This window comes from Vombatus ursinus, unplaced genomic scaffold, assembly GCF_900497805.2.
Source record: "Vombatus ursinus unplaced genomic scaffold, bare-nosed wombat genome assembly UNPS02014801.1, whole genome shotgun sequence".
NCBI classification, from domain to species: Eukaryota; Metazoa; Chordata; class Mammalia; order Diprotodontia; family Vombatidae; genus Vombatus; species Vombatus ursinus.
The window spans coordinates 3063196-3079296 of NW_020954579.1; the positions used below are offsets into that span (position 1 = coordinate 3063196).

At 39.3% G+C, this 16101-nt stretch overlaps 1 protein-coding gene across 1 annotated transcript in view; it reads right to left on the reverse strand.

The window, feature by feature from the left end:
- Positions 1–5286: 5286 nt before the first annotated feature.
- The window catches only part of SOCS7 (suppressor of cytokine signaling 7), a 36628-nt gene continuing 25813 nt past the window's right edge, over positions 5287–16101 (reverse strand). Inside the window, exons 8-10 of the mRNA XM_027873091.1 lie at positions 9074–9209; positions 8450–8605; positions 5287–6073 (exon numbers count right to left, since the gene is read on the reverse strand). Of these exons, the coding sequence (XP_027728892.1) occupies positions 8485–8605; positions 9074–9209 (257 nt within the window). The 3' untranslated portion in view covers positions 5287–6073; positions 8450–8484. The remainder of the gene's footprint in view (positions 6074–8449; positions 8606–9073; positions 9210–16101) is intronic.

Consider the following 16101-nt stretch of genomic DNA (forward strand, 5'->3'; position numbering starts at 1 on the left):
AAAGCTTTTGTAACAAGACGGATATAAAGTATATAGTGTACATGTCAGCAATTATTATAAACAGACATCTGCCAAGTGCCATATGCTTCTGCCTGACATCCTTTCTAGCACCATTAAATCTCACAAGTTACCCTTTGGAAATTCTACCTGGCATCCAGGAATTTGTCCAATCTTTAGAGGAAGGCCATTTGATTCCATGAAAGAGTCAATAATACTAATTATTAGGAATGGAGTTGTGTGATATGGCCAAGGAAGCTAAAGAGAAACCAACACAAAACAATTTCTAAACATTTTTATTTCAAATCCCCTTCCCACCCCTCCCCCAAAAAGACATGGGTCTGAACAACAGTCATAAAAAGGAGATACAAACACAAGAGTCAAATGTCTCCCGCACCAACACTTACAAAAAAACTGGGAATTTTACATGGGATTTCCAAACAGGACCTGCAGCAGCTACTATTGTCTGAATACAAGAGTCCAAACATGCCTATTAATACAATATATACAGACAATCCCCATTCTGTAACTAATCTACAGGTACATCCAAACATCCCCCCACCCCCCACCCCCAAGAAAAATACCAAAACACACCCAAAGTGCATTTGTTATGTTTATATCAAAACATCTTCCCCGTCCCCCGTACTCTTCTCCCCTTAAAGATTGGCCTGCAAGTCTATTTTTAACCATTTAGTACATTTTAATAGTTTATGAAAATAAATTATACAGCAACTATTTTAATAAATTAAGCACAAAAAAGATAGGGAATAAGGGGAAGGTGGGGAGAAAAATGTGTCCAAACTAAGTGGGAAAAGAAGCCAGGTCACTTTGGGCTGGTGGAAGTGAGAATGATTTCAAAAAGGGCACAAAGTTGGAGGTGGGAAGTGATGGGGAAGGGACTGGTGAACTTCTGGCTGAGAACTAGCAAACAACCTGAGCCCAGATCTGGATACCCTACTTTTAAAGTTTCCCTAGAACACAAGTAGAGAGAAGTGGTTTTGTCACTGACAATACCAATTTCTGCATTCAAACAAGCTAATCTTCCAAGAGACCAGTGTCTGTATTTTTATGTTCTTTGGAAAATTCATGGTGCAACTCTAAGGGTTAGAACCTTCCCAAGAGACAATCCTGGGTGGGAGAAATCAAGCAGACGTTCTTGATCCATTTCTGCAGGTTGAGGAGCTAAGGCAGAGAAGATTCCAGCTTCTGAGCTGAGGCCCTATGTCTGTGACTGACAACTTTAGTTCTGGTGAAGGGTATAAACTGTGATTTTCTTGCATTCCTTCTCTAAGGGCAAAGAAGATCGCAGTCCAGCTGCGACAAAGCCATTTAAGTCTATCCTACTACTGTTGGCTGCCTTATTTCCTTCTTGGCTGCTGCCGCATGCCCTTCTGTGGGAAGTATTCCATGGACTCTTTAAGATGAGAGGAAATACAAATGACAGTGAGTCAACAAACTCAGCATGCAGGGCCGGCTGGAAAGAGACCAATGGAGAACAACAGGAAGAATGGGGAAGAAACATGGTGGCAGCACCAAGTCAGAAAGGGGAAAAGGAGTGAAGAGGACAAAGACAGAAATGTCATATAATCTGCACGTAAAGAAAAGGTTTTCCTTATGTCAGAAAATAAGACTTTAAAAACAGTGCATCACCATTTCTGTTTTAACTGCAGCACCTGTATCCCTGGCTTCCCTGTCTCTGTGGCTTACCCACTACCCCCCACCCCCCACCCCAAATCTATCACTTCCAAATCCTCCTCTAGATTGTGCTGAGCATGAAGGATCACATTCCCCAGGTTATAACTGGATGTCATAAGCACTTCTGTACCTGACTCTGCCTTCTTAAGTCTTATGACCCAATAATCCTTAGACAATTATTATAAGAGTCATTTTAAAGGGAGAGGGGGAGGTTGGTTCATTAATTTTTTTCTTTTTAAATAAAAAAAAGTTTTACTCCCCAGGAGCAAATAAATCATTTTGAACTACCAATAAACACTGCTGCAGTGAAAAGAAAGATGGCTACATGTATGCAATAGCACAAATTCAGTGTAAGACCAGCTATGTTGGAGACTATAGATAAAAGCACTTACCCTCTCCCTCCTCTGACCCTCCCCACCCCCCACAAACCAAACCAAAAGATTCCCATAGGGAAAATGTCTAACTCCAAAGCTCCTCCCTTGGGGGCAGAAGACATTTTCTTAAGCTTGGCAACCATGTCAGATTTCCCCCCAACAGAGATGCTCCCAACTCCCCAAATGATGGGGAGCAATTCTGTAAGTGAAGACAGACATGCACCCAGACTTTCAGACCTCTTAGTACCATTGCCAAGCCTTTCAACCCCAGAGCTCAAAAGGAAGTTAGAGGCAACAAGGAAGGTAAAAGAGAAAACAAAAACATTTTTTCTGCAGAGAGCAGAGGGCTTCGGGAAAGCTTTGCTGTTCCAGCAGCCCAGAGGAAAGACCTGAGAGGCTGGGACTTCTCCTAGGATGTGCCTCTCTCCTTTTGCCTCATCTCCAGTACCCCTTCTGGGTGCCCTGACCTCCCCCATCTCTTCTTGGGAGCACAGCGGGTTAGAAGCTCCTGTCACCTCCACACTGTTCCCAATCTTAATGAGGAGAAGGGGTTTATATAAGCAGCGCTACTAGAAATAGAACGGAGTTGGCCCCACCCCTTTCAAGTCCCTTCCCTGAGGCAGCTCGGGCTCCAGAGAGTTCCAGTCATTATATCTAGGCACAGGGCTAGGTCCCAAGGCCAAGGCAAACATTATTGATCAGGAGCCTCAAAGCCATCCGTCCTCACCCATAGATGTGTGTCTCCCCACAAGTCCCACCCTCCCCACCCCCATCGCAGCATACGAATTTCAAGTAATAGCAAGTTATAGCAGTAGTTGTCACCAGCTCACATAAGTCTAAGTCTATTCCTGTCCCAAGGAAGGTTACAGTAGATAACGGACAAGAGGATTGATTCAGTGGGTCCACTTTGCAAGTAGCCCATCGCTTGCCCAAGCCAACCCTTTAGGAAGTGATGGATCCTCTGTCTTCTCCAGTTTCTGTGACTTAAGAGAAAATGAGAGTGGGGAAGAATGAGTTCATGAGTAACTTGCCATTTTTGCTGAGTTTAATGTGAATGAGGAAGAGGTAGGTAGGTCAGCCTAATCAGAAGGTACCTGGAGGAGGGCATGAAGGGCATATGTTCCTGGCATAGCTGCTCAGCCTCTCCCTGCTCTACTTCCACCCTCTCGGGCCTGATTGTCCAGGGTCACCTCAGGCCATCCCAGTCTACCACCCTCTGCTTCTCTGCCATTTCCACTCACTTCCTGAGGACAGCCAAGTCGCTTCCTGCCCTCTTCTGTTCTACCATCCCCTGCTGTGGGATGAGCATCCAGCAAGAGGCTGCAACCAAGGAGAAAAAAGACAAGTAGGGAGGAGAACTGTCAATTATTCAGGCCAGTTTGAGTCAGGATTTGAGAATTCAAATAATACCATGGAAATTCAAATGAGAAAAGGGCAATATTACACAGTCCTTCCTTAGCTATTCCTGTGAAACAATAGGTAGGGGGTTGGCAGCCTTCAGAGGGTCCTGTGAGGCTGCCAGGGAAAGGAAGGTAGGTCAACGAGACTCGACTCAGCAGTCTGCCTCCTCCAGATTCCCTCTCAGGGTTCAGATTTGCTGATGGATGCTGGAGGTTTCTAACTATAAACCAATGAGCTGAAAAGGAGGAAAAACTCAAAGCTGATGTATGTAGCTAGTATTGGCTTGGGGCGCTGAGCTGCCCAATATGTTACACTCATTTCTACCTCTGTGCACCTACTCATGCTGCTCTGTCCCTTTCTGCCTATTTCAATCCCACTAAGCCTTCAAGACTGCCAAGTTTCACATCTATGAAGCCTTCACTTCCCACTTCTAGTTCATAGGGACCTCTCCCCTAACTCCTATCACACATCTGTACTATAATTTGGCAGCTGATTCTTCATTGTCATACTATTTTCTAAATGCTCTGTGTGATGCAAAGTATCTCCCCAAATTCCTATCTCACCTTAGGGATGAATCAGGTTCAAGACTCCTTTTGAATTCCCAGAGTACCTTGAAAATAGCAGAAGCTCAAGTTTTCATTAGCAATAGCCAAAGAAAACAGGGGTTGAGCATCTGCCTTCTTATGACCAGAAGGGATTCTAAACTTTCCTCTTCAGGGTCAAGGTTCACAGGTGCTAAGTCTATTTCTGCATTGAAAGTGTTGCGTTAAAAGCCACAGAAGGGAAATGTTCCTTGTGATGAGTGGTGGGCTAAGTTAATGCTGCAAAGCAGATTTCATGGCCAGATCTCCCAGGTGTCTTTACATCCTTTGAAAGATTCATAGTTTGGGAGACCAGCCATTTGGGATGGGGGACACGTGACAGGAAGAGCCACCATCTCAGCCTTCAGTAGTCAATGCTTCCAGATGAGGTATTTCTACAAATTACTGAGACACACTGAGGGCCTAACCCCAAACTTTGAGGAAACCACCGTCTTGGTTTGATAACACATCTAAGATGAAGTAGAGATAAACACAGGGGAACTGTGGAAACAATTTCACGGAGCACCTATTGCAAAGTATTAACAGTCTTCCATATACTGTGGCCCTTCTTAGATCAAAATATTTTATAAGCTTACATCTTAATATGAAATCTCAACTCAGTCAACTCCACATGACAACAGTCTCAAAAGCTTATCATTCAGAGTCAGGTGATGGTCACCTTTGGGACAAGTTTAAGCTTCCAAAAAGCCTCCCTGCACTTCCCCTCTCAACAGGAAGACTTAAGGGTCAATGCTATAGGACAGAACAGCTTCTAAATCAGCAATGGATTGGATTTTTCATCAAAAGAAGGGCAGTGATCCACAGGACTCTCCACCCCACCCCACCCCAACCCACCCTAATATGTTTGGAAACCAAGCCACTATTTGGTTCCTTGCTACCTCCCTGGTCCAGAAGCAATGACATGCTTAGACAAGAAGATAAACTTTCAAGCATGAGATTTAACACTCTGCTGATCAGGTCTAAGGACCCTGCATTCTGGAGAGAGCATCTCCAGAAAAACTGTGATGGTTTTGTCCCTCACCTCTATCCTCACTCTATCTAACTGGCTGATGGATTAGGACGGAAATCCTAAATTACGGAGATGGTCTGACATGAAGAATCTGAAACCACGACTGGGGCTTTGAACCATTCAAGCAACGATAAAAATACTATTTCCTTTGTGGAAACAATGGGATGTACCATGTCCAAGGTAAAATGGGCTGCTTATAGGAGAGAAGGGAGGAGTAAAATGTTTTTTTATTTCTTCCTGGTTTAGAAGGAAGAACAGAAGTACCCTGAGGTCGTGGATTTCAGGAAATAGGTAGAGCAAATTTTAAAAGCTTCTAAACATCAGAGGCATGCGATTTCAAGATCTCAGACCTCAAACAGGTGTGAAGAGACTTCAAACACACTGCAAACAATATGCCCGTTTGTCAGTTTCCTTCCCATGATGTTTTGTCCCACATCGTCTGCTTTCTTCATGAGCTCCTCCAAGGAGCCTGCACTTCACACAAAAGGCTCTAAATTAAGGAACTCCAAATCCCTCATTCCATCTTCCCTCAGGCCCCTATTACTTATGACATGTTTTCTCCACTGCAGAGCACCATAGCTAATGTTAAAGTGTCTGTTTGTAAGCCCTTTCTTTTCATTGACTGGGGCAGCTCTTTCCCAAACCCACCTCAAATCCAACGGGCACAATCGCCAGCTGCTCTTAAGACTATGTTTTCCATACTGAAAATGGAAATATCAAAAATAAAACTTCTGAAAAAGAAACAGTACTGAGACTTTCTCCACCTTTCCACATTGCTGATCCAGTAGTACGATCCCAACAAGGGATGCAGAGCTGGCGGCTGGCATTCCCACCTCAAGAACTCTGTTGTGTGCTTCTTCTGTGCCTTATGTGGGAATCAAACATTTTGTACAGAAAGTCTTAACTGTTCCTCCTTCCCTTTTGCTCTTCACTTCCCTTATCAACCACGTAGCTTCATTTGGTTCTTTGCAACTGGAGCTTGGCCACCAAAATACCTTAGGGGGAAAAGAGAGAAAAATCAAAATCAACAAGAGCAAAGGCCCAACATTCTTGAAGTAGAATGGATATTGTCAAATAGTAAAATGAGATGGGTACCAATGACACCAACAAAAACTATCTTAAAATATGTAAGCAGCCCATTACTGAGATAATGCAAGGGCAGACATCCTGTGGCACCTGCCATTTGTGGCATCCTATGACTCCCTACTATTCTTTTCTCTGTCTTCCCCAACACCGTCCCTGAAGGTCTCATAGAACTTCTATTTTTCCCCCACAGGCCTACCAATCACCTTCACAGGCAATGCATAGTTGTGGATAGTGTCTTGGGGCTAAAAGAATCCATGACTACTGCACTAACACCTTGTGTGCCTGGCTAGAAATTCTAGGACTCCTACAGGCTGTCAGCTATTTAGGAAAGTTACACCAAATGATCAAGAAAAGAACTGCTGATTTTGGTTGTTTTAACTTTGTACTGGTCCCACATATGTAATATTGTAATGTTGTTATATAAATTTTTTTCTTTTAGGCAATTGGGGTTAAGTAACTTGCCCAGGGTCACACAGCTAGTAAGTGTTAAGTGTTTGGTCTGAGGCCGGATTTGAAGGGTTTTGTCAGTTGAGACTCAAGTTGCAAACTAACACATACCACAACCACATGAGACTCCTAAGGCAACATATGTACGAAGGGAACCACGTAGAGCTATTGTTGTTGTTACTGTTTGTTCGTCATTTTCAACGAGGACTAATGACATCACGGGGTGATGTGAACTAGATTTAAGTGAGGCAGAATCACACAAAATCATCAGCCTCACTCTCTTGAATTATTGAAAATCCAGCGGCAGGACAAAAATCCAGACAACTGGCAATAGCCCTGGATGCAATGGATATAACCTTGGTGTCTACAGTGTCTGACCAAGTTCTAAGTGCTCCATGGCACCTGCTTCAGGACCTTCGCGGTTTAGCCATGCAATAGCTTCTTGGACCCACAGGTGAAGAGTTGAGTGAATCTACTACTATCCAACTGTACTGGGTTAGCTGCAGAGTCTTAAGAAAACTAATCCTACTCTGACTAATAAGATGGGGGGGAGAGAAAGAGGGTTGTGGGGGGTAAAATTTCTCCTCTTAAAAAGGATGGGCTAAGAGACGACAAATACAATCCATGAGACATGAGATTTAACATGTAGTCAATACTACCAGTTCTTTAAAAAAGCCCTAGGGGGGCAGCTAGGTGAAGCAGTGGATAGAGCACTGGCCCTGGAGTCAAGAAGACTTGAGTTCAAATCTGGTTGCAGACACATAACACTCACTAGCTGTGTGACTCTGGGCAAGTCACTTCACCTCAACTGCCTCACCAAAAAAAACAAAAACAAAAACAAAAAAACCCTAGAACTCCAGCAACTTTGCACTCTTCCTCCATCCTTTAACATCCTTTATTAAGAAAGATTCAGAATTCTTTTATACAAATAGATGATGTCAAAGGAGCTTTATAGGAAGAAAAACTAGCAGGTCAGACAAAGGGAAAATAAATTCTTTAAGTGAATTTTCTGGTTCATCAATTGTCTCCAACATTTTTCCCCTTATGGCCCAAATGGAACTCTAGAAAGAGGCAAAATAGTTGCCTTCCCTATGTTCTGGGTTCTTGGCTATGGTTGCTATTTAATTGAAAATCCACGCCTAGAGAACCTTAATCTGCTGGTGATGAGAGATTTTCTTTGGTTTTTAAGCAACTGTAGTGTACGACAGAAACCAAAAATTGTTCTCCACCACAGCTGATTAAGCACATGAGGGTGAATAAATTCAGGGTGGGCATCTTCCAAGAGAGGTGGGAAAGGTTACCCACTTAGTATCTGGCACCATATTCATTTACAGATATCTTTACCTTTCTCTATAAATATTCCTTTAAGTGTTTCATATTCATGTCATATGTCTTAAGGCATCAAGACAGAAGTGGAGGAGCAGCTAGGTGGCGCAGTGGATACAGCACTGGCCCTGAAGTCAGGAGGACCTCAGTTCAAATCTGGCCTCAGACCAAACACTTAACACTTACTAGCTGTGTGACCCTGGGCAAGTCACTTAACTCCAATTGCCTAAAAGAAGAAAAAAAAAAGACAGAAGCAGAAAGAACACTGGATTTGGAGTCACAGTCCTGGGTTCAAATCCTTGTGTGATTTCTTTGAGCTTGTTTCCTCATATATAAAATTAGAGTTGGCGGCCTCTAAAGTCTGCTCTAGCTTGAAACCTATGACCCTCTCTATTCTGGACTATCAACTCCTTGAGGGAAAGAAGGCTCAGTACAGAGAGAAGGTGCTCAATTCATGCCACTTAAATCATCAAAGAGAACCATGCTGAGTGGGCAGGCAGCAGACACCTTACCTGACAGCAACACATAACTGTCATAGGGCCCCTCGCTACGTGGAGGGCTCCACCTCTGGCTTCTGTCTTGAAATGAGCTGCGCCTCCTTCAAGGACAGGTATACTTCTTCTTGAGGATCATAGTAGTAGAATTTTCTGATGTAAGAGATCAGAGGCCTAGGACATAGAATTGGCACGGGCAATTATAATAAAAGATATTGAACAAAAAATGTTTTAATAAAAATAAGGCTCTATTTTCCCCCCCTTTCCTCTCCTCTGTCTCTGTATGGACAGGGGAGACTATTCTCAATTGCCCCTCATACAGATCTCTTCCCATATTTTCATCTATGTCTCTTTCTCTGACTTTATCCTTCAGGAGTCCCCATGTTACTTCTACCATATTCATCCCCACCTTTCTGTGGAGATTGCTAGGTACACACATGCATCCCTCTCATCTGGATACGTGCCACAGCCCTACAGTTAGAATTAGGAAGAAACAGACCTGGAGAGGGTGACAACTGAGAACATTTTATGCCAAGCTCCATTTCTGGAATTTGAGCCAATAGGCTTTATCAGGAAATATATTTATCTTTTCCCATATTCCCCTTCGGCCCCCAAATCCTTTAAATCCAAATGCCAACATACTTCGGCAAAGGAAGATCTGGGATGTGATCTATCCGGACAAGCTGTCGGATCCGAAAGCGGCAAAGATGCTGGAGAGATTTGACATTGCTGAATCTGGACACAGGATAGAGAAGCTGAACTGGAGTTGGTGGGAGTCCTTTAGGAACAAAAACAAGAAATAAAAACAAGACATTTAGTAGTTGGGTGACCTGAGCAAGAAAATGATTTAATCTCTCTGTGCTTTAGTTTTTTCATCTGTGAATTAAGAGGCTTAACGTTGATGACCTCAATTGTCCTTTCTGTCTCTATAGCTGAGAAAAACGTTCAAATACTGGCTGGGAAAGGGGCTGTGGCTATGACTAAAATTAAAAAGTATATGGCCCTTTCAGATTCTTTTCTCAATATGTTCAAGCTTTACTTAACTGGAGAAAACCACATAACATTTAATCCCCCACTTAGTATGTGGAGCTTTTAAGAATAAGACGAGCATTCAAAAAAATAACTGAAGAAAAAACTGAAAGGAGAATAAATAACTTAGAACAAAATCTGAAGATGGGAAGGAGCTAGTTATGCATATGGAAGAGTTTTTGACTAAACACAGGATAGGATTCCAGGAGACAAAACAGACAATTTTGATCACATAAAATTGAAGTTTTTGCATAAGTTTTCAAAAAAGGAAACCCAAGCTATCAAATAACCATTATGTGATCTAGATCACAATTAGAAAAATGCAAATTTAAAAAACTGAAACTCCACCTTACATACATCAAATTGTCCAACTGGAAAAAAAAAAAGAAAAATGACAAATGACAAGAGGTTGCAGGAAACAGGAACACTAAAACAAAGTTGTTTGAAGAGGTGAATTGGGCCAGGAATTCTAGAAAACAATTTAGAACTAAGCCCCTCCAAAATCACTAAACTGTGCATATCTTTTGACCAGCAATATCACTATTAAGCCAAAGCAATAAGAAAAAAGAAAAAAGAGAAAAAGAAGCAGCTCTTTGCCAAAGAACTGGAAACCAAGGATGTACCCATCAATTGGGGAATAGTCAAACAAAATTTGGTACATGAATACAACAGAATAAGATTGTACAGTAAGAAATGACAAAAGGGATGATTTCAGAGAAACCTGGGAAGACTTATATGAAGAGTGAAGTGAGCAGAACCAGGAGTAAAATTTATATAACAACATTATAGAGACCAAACAGTCAGAAAAACTATTATCAATGCAATGATCAACCATGGTTACAGAGGACCCAAGATGACACATGCTACCCACATCCTAATAGTAATGGACTCGAGGTACAGACATATAAAATTTTTTGATATAGCCAACTTGTAAATCTATTTTGCTTGACCATGCCTATTTGTTACAAGTGTTTTGTTTTTCTGTTTTTTTTTTTTCCAGTGGGGAGAGGAAAAAAAAATAAATGCGGATTAATAGGAGGACTGGGCTCATCAACTGACATAATAATGTTTTTTTTTCTGCACACTTGAAACTCAAAAAGACATTTCTACTTCATATCTCAACTATAACCTTTGTTATCAATATTCCTTAGCATTCCAAAGACTTTTTCATATTATATAAAAAAATAAAAATAAAACATGGTTTTACCCACAAGGACTGGATGTGTTGGCTGGATGATGCATATGGCTAACGTTTTATTGTAAATATGAAGACATGATCCTACAATCATTCCTATTGGGTCATTTCTTTGCTCATATTAGTCTTTTCCCCTTGGAACATCAGTAGAATATGTCAAATGTTAATAAAAATTTGTCAACAATTGATAGAGTATAATAAAAGTTTATCTTTGTGTGTAGTTTTTCCTATTTTACTAACTTGCAAATTAGGTGGGGGGACATTTTTAGATTTTCAAAATGTATAGTCTGGATGTCATAGTAATACAGTTTTGCTTATATCATTAATGATAAAATGTCCAAGAGACTCTCTGATGAAAAGATTTTAGAACTATTAAGAAATATAAAGATCCCAGCAGGACTCAAGTGAAGGGTGGAAGGTCCTCAGGTGTTACATATGTTTTCAGACTTTTTTAACATATTGATTAGACTTTTTTTCCTCATGAAAAAATATTTTTTATATAGGATGATTTTCTGGGAAGGGAAGTAATAGTTGAGATAATTATAACGATCTAAGAAAAAGAAGATACCAATAAAAACTTATCTTAAAAAACAACTATTAAGAAATATCTCATCATACTTATCCAATGTTGAGCTTTCAGACAGTGAATTCAATGACATAAACACTACAATTGAAAAAGTGAGACAAAGAGAATTCCTCATTTGATTCCAGCAATAATTATTCCTATCAATGAAGTTCCTGCTATATTTGACAATATAAATGTTAATAAGCAATGTGGATGATTCTCTAAATAGATGCAGAAAAAGCTTCTGACAAAATACAACACCCATCCTTATTAAAAACACTAGAAAGCATAGGAATAAATGGAATCTCCCTTAAAATAAGTAGCATCTACTTAAAACTTTCAGTAAGCATTATATGTAAAGGGGATAAGCTAGAAGCATTTCCAATAAGATCAGGGGTGAAATAAGGATGTTCATTATCACCACTGTTATTCAATATGATACAAGAAACATTAGCTTTAGCAATAAGAAAAGAAAAAAAAATTGAAGGTATTAGAATAGGCAAAGAAGAAACAAAGCTATCACACTTTGCAGATGATATGATGATATACTTAGAGAATCCTAGACAATCAAATAAATAACTACTTGAAATAATAAACAACTTTAGCAAAGTTGCAGAATATAAAACAAACCCACAAAAATCATTGGCATTTCTATATATTACTAACAAAGCCCAACAGAAAGAGATAGAAAGAGAAATTCCATTTAAAGTTACCGCAGACATTATAAAATATTTAGGAGTCTACCTGCCAAAACAAACCTAGGAACTATATGAACACAATTACAAAACACTTTTCACATACGTTTAATAGGAATGTATATGTATAGCCTATATCAGATTGCATGCCGCCTTGGGGAGGGAGGTGGGGAGGGAAGGAGAGAAAAACTTAAAACTCAAAAGTTTATGGAAGTAATGGTTGATAAATCAAAATAAATTAATTTTAAAAATAAAACAAAAAACAAAACATTTTTCACACAAATAAAATCAGATCTAAATAACTGTAAATACATCAGTTGTTCATGGGCATCCTACCTAAATTAATTTACTTATTCAGTGCCATACCAATTAAAGAACCAAAAAATTATTTTATAGAGCTAGAAAAAATAATAACAAGATTCATCTGGGAAAAACAAAACGTCCAGAATATCAAGGAAACTAACAAAAAGAAATGCTAGGGAAGGAGGCCCAGCCACACCAGATCTTCAATTGTATTATAAAGCAGCAATAATCAAAACTACTTGGTACTGGCTAAGAAATAGAGTGGTGGATCAGTGGAATAGGTTAGGTACACAAGACACAGTAGTCAATGACTATAGTAATCTACTGTTTGATAAACCCAAAGACCTCAGCTTTTGGGATAAATCACTCTTTGACAAAAACTGCTGGGAAAACTGGAAAAGAGTATGGCAGAAACTAGGCATAGATCAAAATCTCACACCATATACCAAAATAAAGTCAAAATGGGTTCATAATTTAGACATAAAGGCTGATACTGTAAGCAAACTAGGAGAGCAAGGAATAGTTTACCTATCAGATTTATAGAGAAGAGAATAATTCATGACCAAACAGGAGACAGAGAACATTACAAAATGCAAAATGTTTGATTACACTAAATTGAAAAGTTTTTGCACAAAGCCAATGCAACCAAGATTAGAAGGAAAGCAGAAAACTGGGAAAGAATTTTTACAACCAGTGTCTGTGATAAAGGCCTCATTTCTAAAATATATAGAGAAATCAAATGTATAAGAACACAAGCCATTCCCCAATTGATAAATGGTCAAAGGATATGAACAGGCAGTTTTCAGAGGAAGAAATTAAAATTATCCATAGTCGTATGAAAAAATGCTCTAACTCACTATTGATAAGAAAAATGCAAATCAAAACAACTCTGAGGTACCACATCACACCTATGAGATTGGCTAACATGACAAAACAGGAAAATTATAAAGGTTGGAGAAGATGTGGGAAAGTTGGAATATTAATGCATTGTTGGTGGAGCTGTGAACTGATCCAACCATTTTGGAGAGCAATTTGGAACTATGCCCAAAGGGCTATAAAAATATGCATATCCTTTGACCCAGCAATAGCACCTCTAGGGCTGTATCCCAAAGAGATCATAAAAATGTGAAAAGGATCCACATGTACAAAAATATTTATAACAGTTCTTTCTGTGGTGGCAAAGAATTGTAAATTGAGGGAATTGTCAATTGGGAAATGGCTGAACAAGTTGGGGTCTGTGAATGTAATGGAATAGTATTGTGCTATAAGAAATGATGAGCAGGGGGGCAGCTAGGTGGCACAGCTAGGTGATGCAGTGGATAGAGCACCGGCCCTGGATTCAGGAGGACCTGAGTTCAAATCTGGCCTCAGACACATAACAATTACTAGTTGTGTGACCCTGGGCAAGTCACTTAACCCCACTGCATAACCAAAAAACAAACAAACAAACAAGAAATAATGAGCAGGCAGACTTCAGAAAAACCTGGAAAGACTTGTATGGACTGATGCTAAGTGAAGTGAGCAGAACCAGGAGAAAGTTGTATATAGTAACAGCCACATTGTGTGATGACTAACTTTGATAGACTTAGCTCTTCTCTGCAATGCAAGGATCTAAGATATCTCCAAAAGTCTCATAATGGAAAATGGAAAGAACTACGGAATCTGAATGCAGATCGAAGTTTACTATTTGCTCTTTTTTTAATTCTGTTTTGTTTTGTTTCTTCTTTCTTGTGGTTCCTCCTATTGGTTCTAATTCTTCTTTACAACATGACTAATGTGAAAATACATTTAATAGGAATGCATATGTATAGCCTATATCAGATTGCATGCCATCTTGGGGAGGGAGGGGGAGAAAATTTAAAAATCAATCTTATGGAAGAGAATGTTAAAAACGATAATAAATTAATTAAAAAAGAGAGAGAGAGAGAAAAATAAGCAATGTGGACCCAAATTCAGGACAAAAGAGATGAAGGGCCACAATGCCTGAAAGATAAAAATGGTTCTTTTTGACAATGAGCTGTTGCTTCTCAAGCCATGAGCGGACACTTGCAACAGCTAAATATCATACATTGATTTGGTCCTACTCAACAACCCATGTCATATTGTAAAGTCTCATGTTTTCTTTTCAAATTTTACTTAGTAAGCCAATGCTTAAAAACATTCAGAAACGTACAAATGCTGAGGGTCAACAAGTAACAGACAATGCTAACTAGTCTATGACATTAGGTGAATTAGAAAAAGTTCAATGGTGTCAGCCTGAGGTGTGAAAGCAGCAGGATATAAGAGGACAGATGCTCAGGCCAGGCCATATGTCACACCCCCACTAAGAGTGCAAAGCCCAACATTAACATGAAATCCAAAGTCAAGAAGTAGGCTGGAAGAATGAGCAAACACAAAAGAATACCACTATGAATTGTTATTATGGCAATGTTCAAGACATAAATCCAGAAGAGAATGACCCAAAAACATTTACAAGCAAAGCCTCAAAGAAAAATGCAGCATGGACACAAGTCCAACAAGATTTTCTAGAAGAGCTAGCATTTAAAAAAAAAAGAGCTAAAAATTATTTTAAAAGTTAAATTAGAGTGATAGAGGAAAAACAGGAAAAGAATTTATTGCCAGAAGAAAGATCTAAAAAGAGAATTGGCTGAAAAAGACTGTACAAAACCTTACCAAAGAAAATAAATTCTTGGGGCAGCTAGGTGGCACAGTAGATAGAGCACCAGCCCTGAAATCAGTAGGACCTGAGTTCAAATCTGGTCTCAGACCAAACACTTGACACTTACTAACTGTGTGACCCTGGGCAAGTCACTTGACTCCAATTGTCTAAAAAAAAATAAAAAAGAAAAAACAGAAAGAAAGAAAGAAAGAAAATAAATTCTTGAAAATCCGAATTGACCAAATAAAAGCAACTGACTCTGAGTTATCAAGAAATAATAAAACAAAGTAAAAATACTGAAGAAGAAAATATAAAGAATCTCATAGCAAAAACAATAGATCTGGAAAACAGATTGAAGAGAAATAATGTAAGGTTGCTGGAATACTTGAAATCTGTGAACAAAAAAAGAGCCTAGACATCATATTTCAAGAAATCATAAAAGAAGACTACTCAGATATGTTAGAACCCGAGGCGAAGTAGAAACTGAAAGAATCCACTGGTCACCTTGTGGAAAATTGTTCAAATAGCAAATCAGAAGTTACAGCGACAATGAGTTGAAGACATGGAGGCTCTTACTGCCAAAACACATTGCATGTGACACTACGAAGTACCAGAACAGGAGCTAACATGTTTCATTTGGGGGAAAAAAAAAACCCCACAAAGAAACCAACCCAAAATTGCAGTAAATGAGCTACAAAAAAGTATTCAAAATGTGATTCCTAAATAAGTGATTACAACGAAATAGATTTGATACTATTTTCTTTCTCCTATCTATGCAAATGTACTTTAAATATAATTAATTGCAAGGAGATATTCTAATTTTACTCTGAAATAAAATTTTTCATCCTGCCATCTGTATTTTCTTTGCCTTATAGATTAAAAAAAAATGCACTGTACTAATGGATTCACCTTGGTCTTAAATTTTAGTATTTTCTGTGTTTAAAATCAAATCGAGGGGCAGCTTGGTGGATGATAGAGTTCAGCCTTGGAGTCAGAAGGACCTGAGTTCAAATCTGATCTCTGACACGTGATACTCACTAGCTGTGTGACCCTGGGCAAGTCACTTAACCCCAATTGCCTGGCAAAAAAAACCAAAACAAAAATCAAATCGCAAGGTTGTAACTTAATCCTAAAAAATTGTGAGATCAAAGAACAAATCACAGAAACAAATAATTTTGTTAAAGACAATAACAATAATGATTTAATGCCAATTTTGGGGAAAAG